At 40.3% G+C, this 21,810-nt stretch overlaps 2 protein-coding genes across 2 annotated transcripts in view; both read left to right on the top strand.

Moving 5' to 3' along the window:
• The window catches only part of SSBP4 (single stranded DNA binding protein 4), a 584,851-nt gene extending 576,849 nt beyond the window's left edge, over positions 1 to 8,002 (top strand). The window contains exon 19 of the transcript XR_012717245.1: positions 7,993 to 8,002. The gene's annotated coding sequence lies outside the window, so the exon portion shown is untranslated. The remainder of the gene's footprint in view (positions 1 to 7,992) is intronic.
• The window catches only part of REX1BD (required for excision 1-B domain containing), a 38,768-nt gene that overhangs the window by 791 nt on the left and 16,167 nt on the right, over positions 1 to 21,810 (top strand). Inside the window, exon 2 of the mRNA XM_075282407.1 lies at positions 6,306 to 6,388. Within this exon, the coding sequence (XP_075138508.1) occupies positions 6,306 to 6,388 (83 nt within the window). The remainder of the gene's footprint in view (positions 1 to 6,305; positions 6,389 to 21,810) is intronic.

A 21,810-nucleotide genomic window follows, 5' to 3' on the forward strand; every position in this document is an offset into this window, starting at 1 on the left:
TACCAGGTCATTTTTCCTTGTTCATGACCAGAAACGTTTTCAGGTTTTTAGTAGATGTTGTTTCTAACTCCAATATATCTGTTATTTGGATAGTTTTTGTGTCTTTTTTTTTTTTACGATACACAGCTGTAGTTTTATACCATTTTTATTTTAGTATGTGGGAGAATTTGGGGGGTGGAAACAGGTCAGCAGTGAACAGGTCCGGGGAGGTTGATAAGTAGGCCGCTACCTGCTGGGAATACTCCAGCAGGTAGCAGCCTATTATAAAACAAACAAACATAAAGTTCTCAGTCTTTGGTAGTATACTTTGGGGATACTTACGAAAGTATATACGAAAATACATACGAAATGACGCCACCTACGCTGAAACATAGACGTCTGAACCAGCGCAAGGAGAGCGGTTCACACGATCGACCGGTACATCGCGATGGACGTATTGGGTACCACTGCCATAGACAGGTTTTGATTGGTATGCATATGAGTTCTCTCGCAACACTGGGGTCGTCTCAGCGCTGCCTCCATCTTCGTTAGCAGCGTCCTCTTCTTCCGGTGCAGGTTTCAGACTTCTAAGCCTCGGGCAGAGCAGACTGCGCATGCCCACAGGCCACAAGTAAATGGCCGCTTACACAGTATTGTAAGCGGCCATTTTCTCGTGGTCTATGGGTATGGGCAGTCTGCTCTGCCCATGGCTTGAGGCCTAGAAGTCTGAAACCTGCACCGGAAGAAGAGGATGAAGAGGAAGTTGCTGACAAAGATGGAGGCGGCGCTGGAGAGAGTTCTCTTGCAGCATTGGGGACACCCCCAGTGCTGTTTGAGCGCTGGGCCTGCCCCCAATGCTGTGAGAGAACTCATTTGCATACCGTTAAAAACTGGGATTCCTACGGAACGGCAGCGCGGAGAAGACAACGAAAGGTGGGAGAAGAATAGCCTTTCTTAACCTCTCTATTTTAGGCCCATTGCACATTCAAACAAGATTTCAGTTACCAAAGCAATTGAAAACCCCCATAAATGACACCATTTTATAAACTAGACCCCTTGAGGTATTCATTAAGGGGTATAGTGAGTATTTTGACCCTATAGCTGTGTCAGATTTTACTAACCTTGGGATGTGTAGGTTAAAAATTACTAAAATGTCCCTTTATCCCCAAAGTTTTCATTTTCACAAGGGGTTAAAGGAGAAAAAGTCCCCCACAGTTTAAGCAATTTCTCCTGAACACGGCAATACCCCATATGTGGCCCTAATCTGCTGTATGGGGACATGGTGGGGCTCAGAATGGAAAGAGAACTATTTGGCTTTTGGAGGGCAGATTTTGCTGGAATAGTTTTCAGGTCCCATATCGCATTAGCTGAGCCCCTAAAGTATCAGTACGATGGAAACCCCTCAAAAGTGACCCCATTTTAAAAACTACACCCGTCAAGGAATGTATCAAGGGGTATTATCATTGAGCCTGAAAATGCTTCCCAAAAATTAATGTACAAAACGAAAATTTAAATTTTTAAAGAAATATGCCGTTTTGGTGCCCTATACGTTGCACCCACTTTGTGTTGTCAGAGACCTGCACTCCTAAAACTATTAAGTGAGCCATCCCGAGGGGCAAAAAATTATATATGTGGGTGTAAACAGCTGCTTGGGCACACAGCAGGGCTCAGAAGGGAAGGTACACTGCGCTTTTTCGCTTTTGGGGTACAGATTTAGAGGGACCTTCTGGGCGCCATGTTGTTTTTGTAGAGCTCTGGAGGCGACAGTAAACTGGAATTCCCCAAGAAGTGACCCCATTGACATGACATGGTGTCCAAACACCAACAATCTAAATCTGCACTCCAAAAGCACATATCGCTCCTTCACTTCTGCGCCCTGCTGTGTACCCAAATGGCAGTGTATGCCGACATCTATGACACTGGTGTACCCCGGATAACGGACTTAATTCCATATGTGGGTAGAATCGGCTGTCTGGTACAGCTGGGCACAGAAGGGAAGGAACGCTATTTTGGTTTTTGAATGTCATGCCACTTTTGCAAAGACCCTGAATTGCCAATAAAGTGGAATCCGCAGACGTGTCACCCCATTTTGGACACTACCCCACTGATGGGATTTATCAGGTGGTGTAGCGAGCATTTTTAACCCTTGTTATTACCATTTATATAGATTTCAGAAATTAAATCGCAGCTGGTAATGAAAAGTTAAAAATGAAATTTTTCCAGAGATTCACCATTTTAGTGCCCGATATGCTGTGCCCAACTTATGTCAGCAGAGACACTCCAAAAACTGGTAAGCGGGTATCCCGGACACAACAGCTTTTGGAGCGTTCATCTCTGATACAAGTCGGGCACAACATATTACGCACTGAAATAACGTATTCCTGGAAAAATTTTAATTTTCACAATCAGCTTTGTATTCATTTATGGATAATAGGTTATAGCAACACTTGGGGGTTAAAAATGCTCTCTGTACCCCTGGATAAATCCTTCAGGGGTGTAGTTTCCAAAATAAGGTCACATATCAGGGGATTCGACTTTACTGGCGTTTCAGCTCTGCAAAAGTGTGATGGCATCCAAAAACCAAACCGTCTGTGCTCCAAAAACCCAATAACCCGTCTTCCCTTCTGTGTCCGGCTGTGCCCTAATATCAGTTTATACCCACATATGACATTACGTATGTTATCCTGTATACACCAGTGTTATACATGTGGCATAAACTGCAGTTTGGGCACACAACAGGGCGCAGAAGGGAAGGAGCGCTATGTGGCTTTTGGAGTACAGATTCAGATGTTTGGTATTTGAATGCCATGTCATGTTTGTAGACCCTGTAAGGTACCAGAAAAGTGGATTCCCCAAAGGAGTGACCCCATTTTGAAAACTGCACCCCTCAAAGAATTTATCAGGGTGTGTAGTGAGTATTAGTATCCCAGACGTGACTGCACAGCGGATGGCGAAGAGGGAATATATAAGCTGTGCGGAGAACATTGGGGACACCAAATTCCCTACTATGTCCCAGTAGCTCCTATGATTGGGGGAGTCACTTTGGGGGTCACTTCTGGTGTCTTTTCCCTCATAAGCTGTAAATCTGGGGTGTCCTCTGATATTCGCTCACACAGCTTATATATTCCTTACCTGACACAGCTAGTTGTGTTCTAATAATTTGGCAATTTTGCGGGTTTTTGTCTTCACATTACTAGATGCTATATTTTCTTTATTTTTCTGGTGACGTGGCCATATAAGGGCTTGTTCTTTGCGGGATGAGATGCATTTTGTAATGACACCATTTTTGGGTGCCTACAGCTTATTGAATACATTTTATTAACCCTTTTTTGCTGGATTTAAAAAAATAAATAGCTGCTACATTTCCCCCCTAGGCTTATACTCGAGTCAATACGTTTTCCCAGTTTTTTGTGTTAAAATTAGGGGGGTCGGCTTATACTTGAGTATATACGGTATATTTTTTTATGCGATACTAATTCTGCAGAACAAAGACACATTTGAAGACGTCAATGTTTTCTACATCGACATCTTCTGAGAGGTGTAACCTTTTTATTTTTCAGTTGACAGTGTTGATTGAGGGATTATTTTTTGTGGAACAACCTGTGCTTTTTATTGGTACTGTTGTGGGGTTCGTATGACTTTTTTAAATCACTTTTTCTAGCATATTTTGTAAGGTGAGATGGCGAAAAATCACTACTGTCGTTTTTTTTTTTTTTTTTTTAAATTTCTGACGTTCACTGTGTACATTAAATATTATTTGTTTTATTGTACAGATTGTTACGGACGCGGCGATACCAAATATGCATTGTTTTTATTAATTTTTAGGATTTTTTTTAATATAATTCATTTTCTATAGAAAAAAAGGAATTTTTGGGGCTTTGTAATTTTATTCATTTTTATCATACACTTTATTTTTCTTTATTTTTTTTACTTTTTCATGCATTCCTTTAGGACACTTGAATTGGTGATGCTTCGATAAAAGCTTCACTAATTCTCTATTATGCGCCGCAGGTCACAGCTGTCAGTGTCTTGCAGCGTCTAGAGGAAGTCAGCTGCAGAGGCTGTCTGTGGCTGACTTCCTCGTTTCCCGGCAGGATCAACCAGGTAACGGGAGTCTCTAGCAGCTTGGGGTCACTGGTAAGACCCCAGGCTGCATTTTAGAAACACTGGCATCCCTGATCTCGCTGCAGGGGGTGCCAACCGCTTGGGATCCTTGATCATGTTTAGTCACGGTACCCAAGGGGTTAAAAAACCCCATCGGAGCCCCCTCCAATGGGGGGTTATGGAGCGGGTCTTAGCTGTCAGATACAGCTAAGATCCGCTCCATTTACTTCGGCACTGACAGGGAAACCTTCCCTGATTGCCTGACTTAATTTTACTATAGGGCAGTCAGGAAGGACCTCTCTGTGCCGACGTAATTTTACTATGGGCCAGTCGTTAAGGGGTTAATCATGATTTTGATTTAAGTTATATTCACCCATTCCAACAACCAAAATATTGCAGGTTTAAGTCCCCTTGTGGGACTAAAGAAAAATGTAAAAAGCTGAGTGTGTCAGCAGAGCTCCTGCAGGTGATAATGTGAATACACTGGTAGCGCCCGAGCGATAGTTATGACAAATGTATTCGTCATAAAGCTTTAATTGCCCACTGCTCATGATGAATATATTCGTCATATAGCGTTAAGGAGTTAATAGTCCAAAGTGCAACTAAAATCCTTTTTTAGGTCAAGGACCCATATTAAAATTTATATTTTATTTATTTGTCATTTTACCGAAACACTTCTTATTTTCATCAAAATTGTGTTAGCAATATTAGTGTCACCCTAGAGACTGAAATATTCTGTGAAGGTTTTCATCTGCTACAAGTTGTGATATAAGGAGGCTTGCATTCACTACCGGTATATCTGACTTATTCTTACACAGCCCTCTCACTAAGCTCTTTTAGGTTTTTTAAACAAATTCAATACAAAATTGAGATTAAAAATGAGAATTACATTTATTTTCAGGCAAAAATACACAATCCTGCTACATATATCTTTGAGACACCAGTAGATGGTGATGCAGCTTTACCTATGAATTGCGGAAGCCATTACATGATTCATCTTCTCCAGACAATGTCTGGAATGAATAGACTCATCAAGTGAGAATAGAAGTTCTACTAACAAACACAACACAGACGTGAATGATTCATTTGCCTAGCAGAATATACGATTATTTTGTAAAAACACTTTCACTCCCATCGCAAGGATGGATAAGGAGCCACGCAACAAAACTTTGCAAAATAGGAAATCTTTTTCATGGTGCATTTGCATTGGTTCTTCTGAGCAATTTCTTATCCATAAATACAGCAAATGCTTTTGTGGTCTGCTATCATTTTCCCAGACCTTTAGGGCATATTCACATGCAATAGATTTCTTGCATAGATTTCTCTGTCTGGTTTATCCAAATGGTATATACAGAAATCCTTGTACTTGGTGCATAAACAAATCCATCCAGATGTATTGATGTGATGCTCTCCGGTAATCTGTTACATAGGAGTCTACACTTAACCTGGCTTTCTATATATAATATTTTTTTTTTTTTTTTTTTTTTTAAATGTAGATTGTGAGCCCCACATAGAGCTCACAATGTACATTTTTTCCCTATCAGTATGTCTTTTTGGCATATGGGATGGAGATCCATGCAAACACGGATAGAACATACAAACTCCTTGCAGATGGTTTTATGGCCTTGGCGGGATTTGAACACCAGGACTCCAGCGCTGCAAGGCTGCAGTGCTAACCACTGAGCCACCATGTGGCCCCTCTATATATAATATTTCTATCTATACCTCATATGTATGTTTAGTTTGATGAAGAGAAGGAGATATGCTGCCACCAGATCTGCCTGCGGTGTCTCCTGCCACACATCAAAGTATCAAGCTTGCTTTTTCCCTACTTCTGCTATTTGGAGACTGTCAGGAACCCTCTACACATAATAAATTATTGACAGATCTCTGCAGTTTTATTCACATGCAAATTGTGGGAATCTTGTTTTTTGGGAGTGGTGGTGGGGGGCTGTCTTAGCTTGTATGGGCTTTGGTCTCAGTTCTAGGTAAGCAGGCAAAGCATTTCCTTATGCATAAAACCGTAATTTACATGAAAATGGGTCTTCAAAGAGACATTTTTGGAAACTAGATTCACTTCTACAAGGTACTGTGAGTAGATTTATAACCAATTTAAAGACTCCTTTAAGTCTTCATGGTTCAAATGGTTTTTAATACCATGACATGATGCCCTCACATGACGTTTTACAAATATGTACCCATTTTGTTTTGTTTTCTTTTAGACAAACAATGATTTTCGGCTCCTTATTCAGAGGTTTTACCAGTTACAAGCTGAACGTGTGGAGACATACCATCTTTTTGATGAGTAAGTAAATATGTTTTTTTTTTTTCTAGTACAGTGCAAAACTGTGCAAGTATAGAGAAAAAAACCCTCTTTGGCCACTTTTAGGGCTAGTTCACACGGGGATTGCGTGTATGTACATTGCATCGCGGCTACCACGACAGGTTGACGGTGCAGTGCACAGCATCCCGTTGCAGCTTTCCACTCCAGATTAGGCCCATATGAATGGACCTAGTCCGGAGGGTGCTGTCGCGAGGCAGACACCGTGACTCAATCAGCCGCGGAATCTGCCTGAAGAAAGGGCAGCTCGCTTCTTTTTTCCGCTAGCGGGAACAAACTGCTAGCGGAAAAAAGAACACTAGCAGTCTACATAGACCTCTATTGTGAGGGGGCGGATTTTGAGGAGTATTCCGCGCTAAAATTCGCCCCCTCTTGCCCCGTGTGAACTAGCCCTTTAGTCAGTATTTCACATCAGTATTGTAAACCAAATCCAGATATGGAACCTACAGAGAGAAAATTGTAATGGAAAGATTTGGACCCTTTTAGTTTTGGTTTACAAATCTTGATACAGAATGCTGACCTTAAGAAAGTGGCCTATATGGGAAGTCTCAAAAGTGTTATATAGTGCGGAATCTGGCAAATGGCCTCTCCTTTCTGCTCTGCCATATGGCTTACTTTGCCAATTGTTGTATATATTCATAGATGAACCAACCAGGTCTGGCCAGAACGTTCTACACATTTTGTGTTTGAACAAACCAGAACTTTTGCAGGTCATTTTGGACAAATCAGCTTAAATGCTAGCTGCCATGTGAAAGCAAGATGAAAGCAGAGAACATGACCTCGGGGATTAGGTGGACTGAATGCCTTGCAAGCAACTGTCATGATAGGAGACAGCCATGAGGGACTATAGATCAGGGGCCACTAATAATTTATAGACAGTATAAAAGTCCAGACACAATAAAAATTTGTATATTTTGTGGGGAGGGAGATGTCACTGGCCTTGAGTAACTAAGACTACAGTGGTGATCATAGTCAGCTCACTGAAATTCCCTACATTGGTTTTTACCCCCATTGGTTGGCTTAGTTTGCACCAAAATTTTAGTGCACATCCAAAGGGAATCTGTAAGCAGAAAAAGCTGTTGAACCGATCTACAGTCTTGTAGTGTATAATGTGATAAACACCCCCATAACGTATATTATGTGAAAAGCAGCTTCATTTTGTAAAAAAATCATATTTTTCTGATATTAAAAATAGCAGCATATACAACACATGTGTTTTTAGGGTGCAGAGGCTGTGCTTTCATTCTCCCCAAAACTCTGTACAGCTCAGGCCCTATCTAGATGATCTTTTTCTTTCTTCCATTTCCAAGCTATGAAGTCCCCTTTAAGCACGCTGTGTCCTGCATGTAAGCAGTGCAGACAGGTTGGGGAGTAGGGAGCACTTGTAAACATAATAATAATAATAAATTTTATTTCTATAGCGCCAACATATTCCGCAGCGCTGTACAATTTGTAGGGTTCAAATGCAGACAGAAAGATACATTACAAAGAAAGTCATGTCACACAGTGGGACTGAGGGCCCTGCTCACAAGAGCTTACAATCTATGAGGTAGAGGGGGTGACACAAGAGGTAGCAGGGGCGGCATTGCTTATGCAGAGGTCAGACACTTTTGTAATAGAGGTGACTGTCATTACATAAACATAAAACTTTATGAGCTGTCGACAGTCGTGTCCTTTAACATGTGGATGGAGCTTGGACCTATAAAGTTAGCATGAGATGACATCATATCATGTGGGGAAATGTGGGAGCGGGGACAGAGGAGGGTTAAGGGTTTACGTTAGACATTGTGATAGGCTTGTCTGTAAAGATGTGTCTTTATTTTGTGTTTGAAACTGTAGAAGTTGGGAGTTAATCTTATTGTCCGGGGTAGAGCATTCCAGAGAAGTGGTGCAGCTCGGGAGAAGTCTTGTATACGAGCGTGGGAGGTTCTGATAATAGAGGATGTAAGTGTTAGGTCATTGAGTGAACGGAGAGAACGGGTTGGGCGGTAGACAGAGGTGAGGGAGGAAATGTAGGGAGGTGCGGCATTATGGAGAGCCTTGTGGATGAGAGTGATAACTTTATATTTTATTCTATAATGAATAGGCAGCCAATGTAACGACTGGCACAGACCAGAGGCATCGCTGTAGCGTCTAGACTGATAGATGAGCCAGGACGTTGCATTCAGAATAGATTGTAGAGGGGAGAGTTTAGTGAGGGGAAGACTGATAAGTAAGGAGTTACAGTAGTCAAGGCGAGAATGAATCAGAGAGATAGTAAGTGTCTTTAGTGTATCTATGGTAAGGAAAGGGCGTATTCTAGAGATGTTTTTGAGGTGGAGGCTGGAAATGGAAGAAGGTTTCCATCCACTGTGCAGGGGGCAGCACTATGGGAGGTTTTTGTTGGGAAAGCAAAATGCAGTGAAAAACATTGTATGTTTTTTGTATTGTCTTTTGCTTTGGTTGTGTTGGGTATCCAAAACGTGAGGCCAGAGACTCATCACAGGGCGGAGGAAACAAATCTAAGTGGGCCTCCAACCCAGTTATACCGATATTATCACCATACAGTGACCATATGGTGTTAGATATCAGCTCTATACAGTGCTCTGCAGAAGGTTTAGGTGAATACATTGCAGTTACATTTAGTTACTTACAGATGACGTCTCTGAAAGTAAATGTTAACATTTTTCATTTCTTTCCATCTGGACCGCCCTGACCATTTCTTCCCTCTAGAAAGTTTGCAGCACCGACATCTTTGGCTCCTAACTTTTCTAGGAACCTGGCCCACATTGTCCTCACCTACATAAAGTCCCCATCCTGCTTATATCCCCATTATAAAATATATAGTATGAAAGTACCCTGTAAATAAATAATACCCCTGTATGTATCTTTATATTAATGCCCCTGTGTACCCCCCATTAATAATACTTCCTGTATTCCTGTATGCCCTCTTAGAAGTTGTCCAGTATCAGACACTTTAATGCATGCAGCAGGGGAGGGTTATAAAACAGAAATACAATGACACTTGCCTGCATCCTCCCATCTGTTCCTGTGATGGACCACGTGTCCCCTCCACTTCTCTTTGTATGTAGCGGCGCCAGCAGTGACGGCAAGTTAGCTGGACCAGTACAGACAATTACCTTTCTTTACAGTACAGCAGTATACAATGTTTGGCTGCTCATGGTCTTGTAGACATCACCACTGCATGTGTTCTGACCCAGTGCAGGTAAGGAGAGGATACATTATAACCCTCCCCTGCTGCCTGCGTTAAAAGTTATGACCCAGTAAGATGACCTGTAACTTAAGAGTGCCCATCAATTAATAATGAACCCCTAATTAATAACACAGTCAGCACCTGCCGCTATCAGACCCCCAAGGGATCAAAGTCCCTAGGTGGGTCTGAAAATTAACCACATAAGGACCGTCGGCCGTAAAATTACAGGCAGCAGAGCTGGTACCCAAAGACCGGACTATTGCCGAAATACATCCGGTCTTTAGGTACCCCCTTGGTGGGGGTGGGGTGGGGCAGGGGTTAGGTGCTACTAACACCTACTAACACCCCCCAATAATGTCCAGTTGGAACTGAGTCCGACTGGACGTTTTAACCCTTTCGATCGCACCGTGAAACATCACGGTGCGATCGAAAGGGATCTGCTGACTATTTGTCGCGATCGGCACCCCTCGCGGCGAGATCGCGGGGTGCCAGTATCAGTAAAAGGCAGCTTTGGGTCTGGCAAGTGACCCCACGCTGCCCGGAGCCCCCACATACCTGGTCATCCTTCCTGGACCTTCTGACGTCAGGCTGTGCGTCTGCACAGCCTGACATCCTGCTATCAAAGTATTGCTGAATCAAGTGTCCTAAATGGACACATGAAAAGAATAAAATAAAATAACGTATATGAAAAAAATTTATCTATTGTAAGCCGATGGCAAATGAGACATGGCGCATTAAAACTATTCCAGCAAAATCTGCTGCTCAAACATCCTGTGTTGCTCCTTCCCTTTCGTGCACTGGTGTCTGCCGAAAAATTAGTTTACACCCACACGTGGGGTATTTCTGTGCACGGGAGAAATTGCATAACAAAATGTGGGATGCGTTTTCTCCTTTAACCCTTTGTCAATGTGTTAATTTTAGGTCTAAATTAATGTATTAGTGAAAAAAAATGAAATGTCTAAATTTCACCTCCATATTATTTTTATTCTTATGAAATGCTTAAAGGGTTAACAAACATCCCAAATGCTGTTTTGAATAATTTGAGGGGTGCAGTATTGAAAATGGGGTAATCTATGGGGGTTTCTATTATATAGGCCTTTATAATTCCTTTCAGAACTCAAGTGGTCCTTAAAAAATTAGTTTGGGGAATTTTCTTGTAAATCTGTAAAATCGCTGTTACACTTGTAAGCCTTGTAACATCCAAAATAAATTAAAAGACAAAAAAATTATGCCGATATAAAGCAGAGATATGGTAGGTAATATTTATTCATGTATTTGAGTGGTATGACTATCTTTCTGAAAAGCAGAGAATTTCACATTTTGAGAATTGCGATTTTTTTTTTTTCAAATTTCCATCAAATTTCCTAGTTTCTTTTTATAAATAAATACAAAAATATTGATTAGTGATTACCACTAACATGAAGTACAATGTGTTACGAAAAAACATTCTCAAAATCACTTGTGTAAGTTAAAGCGTCTCAAAGTTATTGCCATTTAAAGTGACACATGTCAGTTTTGAAAAATGAGGCCTAGTCCTTAACGCACCTCTGGGCCCGGTCCTTAACTGGTTAAAGGGAAAGAAATAAGTTTTTAAAAGTATAAAAAACACACAAAACACAAAAAGTTCAAATCGCCCCCTTTTCCCCTAGATCACATATAAAAATATGTAAACAATAAAAAATATTAATACTTTAGAGATCCCTGTGCTCAAAAATGTGCAAACTATTTAAATATAAAAATATTTATCCTATACGGTGAAAAAAATCAAAATGGCTAAATTGCTATTTTTTCAAAACTTTACCTCCTATAAAAAATAGAGATCAAACCATCAGATCTTCCTAAAAATGGTAACAATAGAAATGCCATCTTCTCCCGCATAAAAAGACGCCTTACCCAGCTCCATACATATAAATATAAAAAGTTGTAGGTGTCACAATTTTTTTTCTATTTTGCAAAATGTAAAAATTTTTAAAACATCAAAACAATACAATTACCATATAAATTTAGTATCGCTGTGATCATACTAACCGACAGAATTCAGGTAACTTGTCATGTTTAAAAGCTAAACCCAAAAGAAATAGTTTTTTTTTCTTTTTTTCAATTTCCACTTCATTCGGAATTCTTCTTACATCTTCTCAGTACAGTGCACAGGATACTGAACGGTTCCAAAGAACAATTTATTATGCAAACAATAAGCCATACTGTGACTCTGTGAACTGAAAAATGAAAAAATGATGGCTCTTGGAATGGGTGAGGCTGGAAAGGGTTACAGGGGTTGTCCAGGGATGATGCCTAGTTTCTTTTTATAAATAAATACAAAAATATTGATTAGTGATTACCACTAACATGAAGTACAATGTGTTACGAAAAAACATTCTCAAAATCACTTGTGTAAGTTAAAGCGTCTCAAAGTTATTGCCATTTAAAGTGACACATGTCAGTTTTGAAAAATGAGGCCTAGTCCTTAACGCACCTCTGGGCCCGGTCCTTAACTGGTTAAAGGGAAAGAAATAAGTTTTTAAAAGTATAAAAAACACACAAAACACAAAAAGTTCAAATCGCCCCCTTTTCCCCTAGATCACATATAAAAATATGTAAACAATAAAAAATATTAATACTTTAGAGATCCCTGTGCTCAAAAATGTGCAAACTATTTAAATATAAAAATATTTATCCTATACGGTGAAAAAAATCAAAATGGCTAAATTGCTATTTTTTCAAAACTTTACCTCCTATAAAAAATAGAGATCAAACCATCAGATCTTCCTAAAAATGGTAACAATAGAAATGCCATCTTCTCCCGCATAAAAAGACGCCTTACCCAGCTCCATACATATAAATATAAAAAGTTGTAGGTGTCACAATTTTTTTTCTATTTTGCAAAATGTAAAAATTTTTAAAACATCAAAACAATACAATTACCATATAAATTTAGTATCGCTGTGATCATACTAACCGACAGAATTCAGGTAACTTGTCATGTTTAAAAGCTAAACCCAAAAGAAATAGTTTTTTTTTCTTTTTTTCAATTTCCACTTCATTCGGAATTCTTCTTACATCTTCTCAGTACAGTGCACAGGATACTGAACGGTTCCAAAGAACAATTTATTATGCAAACAATAAGCCATACTGTGACTCTGTGAACTGAAAAATGAAAAAATGATGGCTCTTGGAATGGGTGAGGCTGGAAAGGGTTACAGGGGTTGTCCAGGGATGATGCCAGCAAAATTCCTGTAACGCACTTGACTGCTGAGACCAATCCACAGCCTTAGGAAAGGAATCGGTGACGTATGTGAGGAACATCACCTGTTCTTTCCCTGGCTGCTGATTGTCCTCAGCAGTAATGTGTGGCACAAGACTTCCACTGGAAAGGCAAAGTATGGCGTGGACACCAAAGCGCCGGGGATAGATTTCTTTTTTTTTTTTTTTGTCTCACCCCCCTCAGCCTCTTCCATGAATTCTGAAATTCCTGCACAATCCCTTTAAATCAGTAATGCTCACCTTAAATTAATATAGCCCAGTACTTCATAGGTTAATACCCTCTTACATAAATAAATACTGCCCCCAAGGATCACTGTGACAATAACCCCTTATATTAATAATACTGATGCCCCCACTGCCACCCCAACTTTCAATCCCCTGATGCATGACTTGCCACCGTCACTTCCTAACAACCCACTCCTTGCACTGTCAGAGTCCTGTCTCAGGAGATGCAATGTAGTGATGTCTTCTCACCCCGTTATAGGGCGCTGACATCATTAGCGGTTGCCAGGACACCAGGTGTCCACAAGCTCCTGCAGGTCTGTGGCCTCCAGGTTAACAGAATGGTAGAGCAAGAAGCTGTTTTTCCTGCTTTACTACTTATTTCAACTTTATAATACAGATGAAATACCTGTGTGTGTTTGCAGTGGCTCTGGAATGGTCCGTACAAAATTAGGGGGTCCAGGGCCACTGGCCCTCTCCCCTCTGCTAAGTATGCTTCTGGCCAGAGCTTAATACATATAGGGCATGTGGTACAAATCATGAAGGCTATTTAATGTAACATGATTCAAGCCAGAATTGTGCTGAATTTTGCTTAGTAATTCTCTTCCTATGTCTACTGTAAAACATGCAGTGACAACTGAAAGAGAGGCCACTGGTGTTCAGGTGCAACACTAAGATGGACAATAAGGTTATATATATATAGTTCACATCTGCGTTCGGGGATTCCATTCCATTCTCCGAATGGAAAATGTGGAGAAAAAAGCACTGCAAGCAGCACTTTTCTCTCTGCATTTATTGTGCGGAAATGAGTGGAAATGAGTCCCCATTATAGTCTATTGGGGTTCACGGGTTTCCTAAGGTAACCGCTTTTTTATGCGGATTAGGTTTCCGTTCGGGAGGTCCCCAAGCGGACTCCCCGAATGGAAACCCATTTGCAGATGTGAACTGGGCCTTAGATTTGGAAATGATCAAATTTTCAAGTATCCAGCTTCAGTGTTTTGTATTTTTTTTAAGTAGATGGTGAGACCCATATAGGGCTCACAATGTACATTTTTTTTTCCCTATCAGTATGTCTTTGAGGTACGGGAGGAAATCCACACAAACACGAGAAGAACATACAAACTCCTTACAGATGTTGTTCACATGACTTTCCAATCTGCGGGTCAGTAGAAATGGCATTGGTATCAGTGTGTTAATTGTGGTTTTCACTGCCCCATACATTGAAAATGAATTGACAGAGCCACAAGTATGGACAGGTCAAGGACCTGGCGCTTCAGTTCAGCCTGGACACACAGCTATGCGCATAGGCCCATTGATATGTATGGGTCTGTACTTTAATCTGCAGTTGTGGATAAAAAGTGCGCGCCAGATTGTGAACAGCAGGAGGATGAGGTGTTGGCTGGGAAACTTGCTTGTTTATGAGCTAACATTGTCATTATCACCTGCACCAGTTTCCTTATTCCAGTATTGAGTCGGCCTAGTGTTCATGTTGGTGCTACCATGTTCTACTGAGCAGGAGACCATTAGTATCACACATTCTCTGACATAAGTGAGTTAGGAGTAGTGTATACAATTTGATTATAACTTGGATGCATTTGCATGTGGCTGTCTTTGAAATAAAATACAAGATGTTTCATTTTTCTCCGTTCTGTTCACCTCATCTGGACTTCATCAGCGATCCAACATAATGCTTCACTTCTTGTTCTGCCTATTTAAACTGCTTTTTTTCCACTTTTGTAAAGAATAACAAAGCAGAGGAGCGCCTGCCTTTAATTTTGTTTGCTTACTGCAGCCTTATTCGTTCTGGTGTATCCATAACACTAGATAATATTTGGTATTGGTTAGCCAGTTTAAAGTATCTCTCTGATTTATTGTCAGCTTCAGGAAAAAATCCATACGTTCGCTAAATACTTGCAGGTTTACCGCCGCTGCGGTTAATTGCTCCATAACAGGCATGTTCATAGTTAGAATTACATGGGATTTCCCTCAAGTTTGTAAATTAGGAGTTAATTTACAAAGGCAAATAGGGCTTGTGTGTGTTATGTGGTAGAGAGATTAGCTAGGTTCAACAACCATAATGATCATTGCAATCTTTCGAAAGAATACAAAAAGGACCACACAGCGCCTATTACAGATTTTTTTTTTTTTTTTGTAATTTGTTACGACTTTTTAAATACACATCTGTAAAAAAACAAAACAACCCAAAACACATTAAAAAAAAAGCTAAGGTGTAATTGAATCCTTCATGGGCTTAAAGGAGAAGGGAGCCTTATAAGAATGAATGCCATCATACAGAAAGGACCCGTTCACACGGCTGAATCTAATGCTGATTTTGGGGGATGATTCCACCCTGATTCCTCCTCCCATTGTTTTGAATGGGAAGTAGACATGGGAGCAGGACATAGAAAATGGCAATGTGGCAATGGATTCAGTCGCAGAATCTGTGACTCAAGACAGTCTGTTATCTAGGACAATTCATCTGGGATTAGTCAGTGGCCAAAAAGCCACAGCAGAATGCTGATGCTTCGGAAAATAAAGAGGAAACGGGTGGAACAGCCTCAAATTCCTCTTCATTATCCGATGTATGAATTAGCCCTTATATGTAAAAGTTGTGAAATACAGGAAAATTCATGCCCATTTCCAAGAAGTCTCTCATGACTTATTATTGGGGGGAAACTAACATTTGTACTTATGTTTACTCTATTTTCCTCTTATTTTCTTGATGCAAATTTCAGTAGATTTATGTTGATGCCTCACAGCACATAATAAATGTGGAATAAGTAACAAAAAGGTAGTGTAGTTTACTGTGTGCCGAAGTGGCTGAAATGTCACAAAGCACTATGCACTACTACACTGCAAGTTAGATGCCACACAGTGTTTCGTTAACCACATCATGACTGGGTCATTTCCTCGGGATCGGACACTTTTTTTTTTTCCTTAGTTAATTTGCCTTTAAATGCTGTAACATATTTTTTCATGTGTTACCCAATCGATTTTTGAGTCTGTGTGTGCTACATAGGGCTTTATTGTTATGTCTCTTCTTTTTACATCTTTTTATCTTTTTTATTTTTTTATTTTTCTGTAAATCCGGGGTAAAGGGAGGTGGGCACAATTTGTTTTTCACATTTTTAAAATAGTTTTCCCTCTCTCTCTTACAACATTGTTTATGCAGCTGAAACATAATTTTGGATCATCTGGGTTTGGGGCTTTTTCTATAATATTATTATTATTAATACATTTATATAGCGCCAACATATTCCGCAGCACTGTACAATTTGTAGGGTTCAAATACAGACAAAGAGACATTACAAAGAAAGTCATTTCACACACTGGGATTGAGGGCCCTGCTCGCAAGAGCTTACAATCTATGAGGTAGAGGGGTGACACAAGAGGTAGCAGGGGCGGCATTGATTATGCAGAGGTCAGACACTTTTGTAATAGAGGTTACTGTCATTACACAAACATAAGACTTTATGAGCCGTCAACAGTCGTGTTCTTTAACTCCTTCCCGCCGATGGCACTTTTTGACTTCCTGACCAAGCTCGATTTTTCAAAACTGACGTGTCACTTTATGTGGCAATAACTTTGGAATGCTTTAACTTACCAAAGTGATTTTGAGATTGTTTTTTTGTAACACATTGTACTTCATGTTAGTGGTAAATTTTGGTTGATATGTTTTGTGTTTAATTATGAAAAAATAGGAAATTTGGTGGAAATTTTGAAAAATATGCATTTTATAAAGTTTGAAATGATGTGCATTACATACAGATAGTCAGACCGCCAAAATTATATCATAAATCTCATGTCCCAGATCTCTGCTTTATGTTGGCATCAAACTTTAGGCGCCCTTTTGTTTTTTACGGACATTAGAAGATTTACAAGTGAAACAACAATATTCAAAATTTTCAAGAAATTTCCAAAACCCATTTTTTAAAGGGACTAATCCAGTTATGAAGGGGTTTTGAAAGACCCTTGTATTAAAACCTTCCATAAATCACCCCATTTTCAAAACTGCACCCCTTTAATAAGCCAAAGCAACATATATCAAGTATTTTAGCCCTATAAGTGCTTAACAGGAATTAATACAAAATGGAGGTGAAATTTACACATTTGATTTTCTTTTACTAATATTTTCATTTAGCCCTAGAATTTGCACAGTCACAAGGGGTTAAAGGAGAAAACACATCCCACAATTTGTTATGCAAGTTCTCCCGACTACCATAGTACCCCAATTGTGGGTGTAAACTAATATATGGACGCACAGCGAGACCCGGAAGGGAAGGCGCGCCAAGGAGCTTTTAGAGGGCAGATCTGGCTGTGATCAGTTTCAGGAACCATGTCGCATTTACAAAGCCCTTGAGGAGTCAAAACAGTGGAAACCTCTAGAAAGTGACCCCATTTTGAAAACTGCACCCCTCACATAATTTATCAAGTGATGTAGTGAGCGTTAGTAACCCTGAAGTGAATATGTAAGCTCTGCGGAGTAAATTGGGTACACCAAATCCCATTCTATTTTCCCACTAGCTCCTATGACACGGACGGGGAAGAGGAGCATTCTGGGGGATCAGCGCTGGTGTGTTATCTCTCATAAGCTCTAAAGATGGGGGGTCCCCTGAAAACGCTCGCACAGCTTATACATTTCCTTCTAGTCGCAGCCACTTACGTCCTAATGATTTGGCGACTTTTAGGGTGCATGCACACTACGTAACGCCGGGCGTGTATGAGAGCCGTACACGCCGGCATTACGGCAGACTGCCGAACACTTCCCATTCACTTCAATGGGAGCGCTCGTAACAGCGGCGTTTACGAGCGCTCCCATTGAAGTGAATGGGAAGTGTTCGGCAGCCCTGCTGTAACGCCGGCGTGTACGGCTCTCATACACGCCCGGCGTTACGTAGTCTGAATGCACCCTTAGGGTTTTTGTCTTCACATTGTACAAGCTAGATTTTTATTTTTCTTTTCTGGCAATGTGGCCATATGAGGGCTTGGTGTTTGCGGTATTAGGGTGCATTCACACTGAGTAAACGCTAGCTTATTTTGTAGAGTAAAATTACACTTGTAAATTTTGCTATCCCATTGACTTCAATGACATTTTACAGGCGTATTTTTTACAGGCGTATTTTTACACTTGTAAAAAAATATCATTGAAGTCAATGGGATAGCAAAATTTACAAGTGTAATTTTACTCTACAAAATAAGCTAGCGTTTACTCAGTGTGAATGCACCCTTAGATGTGCTTCTCAATGCCACCATTTTGAGGCCTGTAACTTATTGACTACATTTTATTAACTCTTTCTGGGTGGGATGTGAAAGGAAACATCAATTCTGGCATTGCTTTTTAGCATTTTTTTTTTTCACCATACAGCATAAGTAACATGTTACCTTTATTCTGCGGGTCGGTACGGTTACGGCGATACCTCATTTATATGATTTTTTAATGCGTTGCTATTTGTGCAGAATAGAATTCAATTTAGGGGAAAAAAATCAATTATTTTTGCATCGCCATCTTCTGAAAGGCATAACATTTTTATTTTCCGGTAGACAGAGCTGGTTGAGGGCTTATTTTTTGCGGGATGACCTCTGCTTTTTATTGGTACCATTTTGGTTTTCATCTGACCATTTAATTACTTTTTATTGAACACTTTGTAAGGGAAAGGTGGTGAATAATCATTATTTTGTGCGGTTTTCTACGTTTTTTGTTTTTTTTTACGACGTTCACCGTTCGGGTTAAATAATGTTTTAATGTCCTAGCCCCCTGAAGAAGCAGGGGCGAAACGGCCCGTCGGGGCTCAGAGTGGAGGTCGCAGCTGGTGAGCAGTGATTCATGTATATGCTCCACATTTTGTCCTATGTATGTTGGCTTATGTAATACTGGCATGTGTGTGTAACTTTACATTGGTTCTGTTACCTTATATGCTCTTACTATATAGTGGTGATAGGGGTATGATTTTTGCAATGCTACAGATATATTTTTTCAATTAAGTGCCCTGATTTTGTGATACTGTGGCAATAGGAGCCTATTTCCATTTATATATACTAAATACTGGGCCTCTCTATACACACATTTATTGCGGCTGTTCTCATCCCCTACACCACTAGCAGATTATACACCTGCTGGAGCTGCTCAGTCCAGTGCGACCTCCACTCTTGTTGTGTGTTTTTAAATGTTTTTATGTGTTTGTTTTCCTGATACCAATATTTTTTACAATTAAAAACATTTTTGTAGTAATAAATTTAGATTTAAAATCAAAAGAATTCTTTGTGTTATTTATACATTGATACTTAGTTGGTGCTTTAAATAATGTTTTAATTTTATTGTTCAGGTTATTACGGACGCGGTGATACCAAATATGTAATGTTTTTTTCTCTTTTTCTTTATTTTACATAATAAAACATTGTATATGGGGGAAAAAGGGATTTTTGGGACTTTATTTATTTCTAATTTATTTTAAACTTATTTAAACTTTTTTATTTTTACTTTTTTCTAACTTTTTTTTCTGTCCCCATGGGGGATTGAAGCAGTGATCGGCTGATCACTGCTTCACTATATATACGCTGCAATACACGTGTTACACGTGTATTGCATTGTATAGGAAGCTGTCAGTCTGTGTGGCAGGATCAACCAGGTACGTGCAGGGGATGGCATGGGGCAGACCTGGGGTCACTGCTCAGACCCCGGGCTGCCCCCTACGAACACCTGTAGGTCTCTCTGTTCACTAGGATAAAGCTTTATTATATAGAGCAGAGGTTCTCAAACTTATTTTGTCTACCACCCACTTTGAGACTTAATTATTTTCTAGCGCCCCCCCAATTTTTTTTACTTTACTACATCTTAAGAATCACAATCGCAGTCATTATGTTAATAATTAAATTATGTGTGTCATGTGTAAATAAGACTTTCTGATGAGGGTAATGTAAAACACCAAGCCCCGCCCCCAAATTAGCGTGTAGCTCTGGCCACCACATAGCGTGATCCTATGGGATGACTGAAGGGCCTGTGATGTCATCAAAAGGTCCTGTAGACTTGGATTTACCTTGTACGGAATTTCCTAAAGCACCTGGCTCCTCTGCCCACTAGCAGCCTGCTCTATATAATAAAGCTTTATCCTAGTGAACAGAGAGACCAGGTCCTTTAGCCCAGTAGGATTTAGACTGCTTTATATAAGAAAGCAGCACTTATTCCACCCCCCCCCCCCCCCCTCTATCTCAGGGAGCTAGGTGATGTGTATGTGATGTGTATGTGTGGTGCAGACACAGGCTGGCTCCGTACACACAGCCCCCCCCCTCTCTCCCCCCACACAGCAGGGAGCTACGTCATGTGGCTCCCTCAGCAATGAGCAGGGGGCCAGGTGCTAGTGTCCATAATGAAGTGAATAAAGTAAGATAGTGGACAAACAAAGCAGTTTTGCTGAAGCAGTGTATTTAGGAAAAGTCTTAAATCCACATTAACAAGCAGTATAGATAGAATCATTGTTATGATACCACCCCTTTAAATTAGCCATCGCCCCCCTAAACCGCTTCAACGCCCCCCAATCTTCTCTGTGCCCTTTACTGCCCCCCTATAGGCCTCCAGCGCCCACAAGGGGGCGTTATCGCCCACTTTGACAAAGACTGATATAGAGCAGGCTGCTAGTGGGCAGAGGAGCCAGGTCCTTTAGGAAACTCCGTACAAGGTAAATCCAAGTCTACAGGACCTTTTGATGACATCACAGGCCCTTCAGTCATCCCATAGGATCACGCTATGTGGTGGGCAGAGCTACACGCTAATTTGGGGGCGGGGCTAACTGACACGAGCAAACAGGAAGAAGGAAGATTTTTAGGCAGCTTAGAAGGCAGATCAAGCTTCATGAGGCAACCCCTTTAAAATTGTTTTTTTGCTTTTAACACAAACTTTACCGCTTTACCGAATTTTGGCTACAAAAGCCAATCCCGCAATTGTACCCTGGATTGTGGTCCATCGTTCAACTATTTTTGATAGCATTCCCATCATCGTATTTGTGTGAACGTGGATTTAGTGCTGTGGCAACGTTGCTAATTAAAAAGAGAAATCGCTTGCAGATTACCGGAGTAAATTCGAGCCTGATATTAACAAACTTGTTAAAAATCATCAAATTCATCCTTCACATTAGATTAGTTTTAAAATTAAAATTGAAATGTTTGTTTCAATAACATGAATAAAAGTTTTCCTAATATTACAAAATGGTGTTTTACATTACCCTCATCAGAAAGTCTTATTTACACATGACACACATAATTTAATTATTAACATAATGACTGCGATTGTGATTCTTAAGATGTAGTAAAGTAAAAAAAATTAGGGGGGGGGGGCGCTAGAAAATAATTAATTCTCGAAGTGGGTGGTAGACAAAATAAGTTTGAGAACCTCTGGTCTAGACTGATAGATGAGCCTGGCCGCTGCACTCAGAATAGATTGTAGAGGGGAGAGTTTAGTGAGGGGAAGACCGATTAGTAAGGAGTTACAGTAGTCAAGGCGAGAATGAATCAGAGAGACAATAAGTGTCTTTAGTGTATCTCTGGTAAGGAAAGGGCATATTCTGGAGAAGTTTTTGAGGTGGAGGTGACATGAGCGTGTGAGTGATTCAACATGAGGGGTGAAGGAAAGGTCTGCGTTTTGTTTTACCCTGTAATGTAGAAACAGAAATAGCCTTTTATCTCTCATCTCTTCCTTTAAAGAGGACCTTTCATCACC

This window comes from Leptodactylus fuscus, chromosome 1 (genome assembly GCF_031893055.1).
Source record: "Leptodactylus fuscus isolate aLepFus1 chromosome 1, aLepFus1.hap2, whole genome shotgun sequence".
In the NCBI taxonomy this organism is placed as follows: domain Eukaryota; kingdom Metazoa; phylum Chordata; class Amphibia; order Anura; family Leptodactylidae; genus Leptodactylus; species Leptodactylus fuscus.